The 2995-nt window shown below is 34.8% G+C and overlaps 1 protein-coding gene and 1 long non-coding RNA gene across 3 annotated transcripts in view; one reads left to right on the top strand and one right to left on the bottom strand.

Annotated features, from left to right (window-relative positions):
* LOC136795875 (uncharacterized) overlaps positions 1-647 on the bottom strand; it is an 839-nt gene extending 192 nt beyond the window's left edge. The window contains exons 1-2 of the long non-coding RNA XR_010843578.1: positions 608-647; positions 440-520 (exon numbers count right to left, since the gene is read on the bottom strand). This is a non-coding gene — a long non-coding RNA (uncharacterized lncRNA). The remainder of the gene's footprint in view (positions 1-439; positions 521-607) is intronic.
* The window catches only part of LOC106680863 (1,5-anhydro-D-fructose reductase), a 17351-nt gene that overhangs the window by 11629 nt on the left and 2727 nt on the right, over positions 1-2995 (top strand). For both annotated transcript variants that reach the window (XM_014420849.3, XM_014420850.2), the window contains exon 4: positions 1714-1970. In XM_014420849.3, coding sequence (XP_014276335.1) covers positions 1714-1970 — 257 coding nt within the window. The remainder of the gene's footprint in view (positions 1-1713; positions 1971-2995) is intronic.

Here is a 2995-nt window from a genome sequence, read left to right as displayed (position 1 = left end):
AGGAACCGTTAAGACCCAACTTAAAGCACTTGGCAGCTAAGACCTGAACAACAATCATCAGACAAAGATATATTATTATTTCTTGTAAATACTTTAATTTTATACATGTAATAACCATGTCATATGTTTTAATATTTCTAAATGTATTATTTGGATCAATAAAGATCACTGTAGAGTCTTCTGATGAGGAATCATTTACGCTAACTTGACTGTGTTATTATTTCCTTCCAGAAGAGCAAACACCCTCTCTAGGGTTGCTATAATAGAATTATAGGGTGCGTTGATAATATATATATATCGTTATCGAATTCTCGTCCACAATCCGATGCAATTTCATCTGGAACCCCATAAGTTGCGCACCCTACAAAAAGTTTCCATTATATGTGTGATCCTACAACCATTTCAAATATTTAACATTATTATTTATAATTTACCTTACCTTAATTCACTATGAAACATATTATTTAATCATTCCAAACACTTCATACAGGCTATTCTGCCCAGGTCAAAACATTTTTATCTATGAACAACATTAAAACCATTAGGTAAACTAATTTTTTTTTTTTTTTTTTTTTTTAATCAGTATATCTCACATTTGTTTAATTACCCAATAAGTCAAATATCCATTAAAAATCACAGTCAAAAATTATAAAGATTATAAATTAAAACCCTATGTTTCTCCTTGCTATTCTCCAGCACACTCTTTTTCTTCACTGCCCACAATGGACTATTGTATGGCGATGTACTATCTATGTTTATCCCCCGTTTCTTCAAACTATCTAGGTCCTCTCTAATGTGTGACGCCTGCGGGTGTCGCTCCTTCACGTGGGTTACTTTCTCTTGTTTTATCGGGATCTCATGCACGGTTTTTCCTGTCACACCCTGCGTCTCACCTCCATTAATATATTCATGCACGATTGTTCACAGCGGTAACCCCCCTCAAGGAAAAAGTTCAACTTATACATCTCTTGATCAGAAATAGCCTTCCTGTTAAGTCGCAGTTCGGATTTTTATCAATTCTAGCGCATTGGCACGCACTGCTACCAATGTCGTGGTCAGTAGTGGTGTAAGTTCTACAACCTGTAGTGTTTCCGTCACCGTATTGCCTGGAAATGTTAAGACCCGGACCCGTAATATTCCATTATCTGTCTTCTTTTACATGCTTATTTGAAATGATTAATGAAGAGGAAATGTGAGAGGAGATAAGCGAAAAGAACCTGACTGACTCCTATCCACTGTTCTAGTCCGCCTGCTTCATCTCAGCAACTAGAACTGTTTCCTATCCTTATCGGCTATACTATTCCGTCTGCTTCGTGTCTCAGTAACTAGTATAGCTGACTCCTTCCTGTCTCTCCACAGTTCTAGTCCGTCTGTTTCCTATCAGCAACTAGAAATATTAACCTACCTGCTAGCCTTCTGACCCTCTCCTCTCCTCTACCTGCGTCAGTGTCCAGGACCCATCCCCTTGTACGGTTGATCCTTACTTCCTAAGAAAAATACTGAATACGCTTTGTCAAGGGCCTTCCGTGGAGTGGTTGTCAGTCCGGAGCGCTATTCACAACCAACTAACCTCACTCACTCATAAGGTAGCCTCGACAAGCGTCTATGAATAATATTTTAACCTATTCCTTTTCATATTAAATTAAATAATCGTTTTACATAAAAATGTATCTAAAATTCTCCCATATTCCAGCATTGATTTTATTTTTCTAGGCAATGGAAAATGAAGTCATAGAAGGAAAAATCAAAAGTCTGGGTTTATCAAACTTTAATAGTCGACAAATAACAAATATACTTGAGTGCGCACGTGTTCTTCCAGCAAATCTTCAAATTGAAATGCATCTTTACTGCCAACAAAAAGAACTTAGACAATTCTGTAGACAACATTGTATTGCTATAACAGCTTATGCGCCTCTGGGAAGTCCAAGCCTCGACCATTATCTTGAATCCAAAAAGTTAACTTCAAATGGGTGAGGGTTTATCCATTCATTTCATTTACGTTTAATTATAGTTCAATAGTGCATAGTACTACCACATATACGGTAGTATATACATATGTATTCAAATATAACAGATATAATAGTGTTGTAATAGTTAATGATAGTAAAATACAAAAATGGATACAAATTATTATTAAAAGTAGTTAAAACAAATACAGGTTTCTTTTAACGGTGTTAAATTGACTTGGGCATAATAGCCTCTAAGGTTTAATGAATTAATGTGAAGCTGTGATATTAAAATTAAAATTGTCTTTGATGATGGGCGGCGAGTTGGCCGAAACCTTGGACTTTAATATGTTTTATTAAAAAAGGTTGAAACTATTCGAATAATTTTTGTTGTTATAATTATTACATTATTTTATGAACTTAAAAATTCCTCACTATTTAATACATATCTCACGTTTCTTTCTACAACAGCTGGGAAGCTGAATTTCCGCTCTTCAAAAACATATCAATACCTTCCAGACTTTATGCCCTTATAAGGGCGAAATAGTAGTTTTAAATTTAAAAAAAGTCTTTCAAACATTTTATTTTATATCTACGTTCCTAATTTATTTATGTGGTTCTAGTTTATTGGCACAATAATGCAATCTCGAGATTCGTGAATATTAGTAGAATCGTATTGAAGTTATTGCTATTTTTGTGACTGAAAGAAAACAAAGACAATGCTACTATCTTCCAATGGTGGATATAGTGCAGCTTAGCAGCTGAGACATGAAATAGGATCATCAGACAGACGTCCTATGATATTATATTATATGATATATATATATAACTTATGATAAGTCTGAATGATTACCTTAAAATAGATGGGGGTTCGGGCAGAGTAACAAGTCAAAGATACTTCAACAACAACTGGCTTTATTATTACATACATCTCATATATATAGTATTTGGGTTGTTGTTTAAACTTAGGGATAAGTAATCCTACTAGGACAGAGTTCTTGTTTATTGTCCCGAGGATATACACTGCTAACTCCCTCCCTCCAGTTCCT

Source organism: Halyomorpha halys, unplaced genomic scaffold (assembly GCF_000696795.3).
Source record: "Halyomorpha halys isolate HHAL.00 unplaced genomic scaffold, Hhal_1.1 Scaffold297.1, whole genome shotgun sequence".
Lineage (NCBI taxonomy): Eukaryota > Metazoa > Arthropoda > Insecta > Hemiptera > Pentatomidae > Halyomorpha > Halyomorpha halys.
Note: the sequence above shows the minus strand (reverse complement) of the source record. Positions and strands in the feature narration are given on the sequence as shown.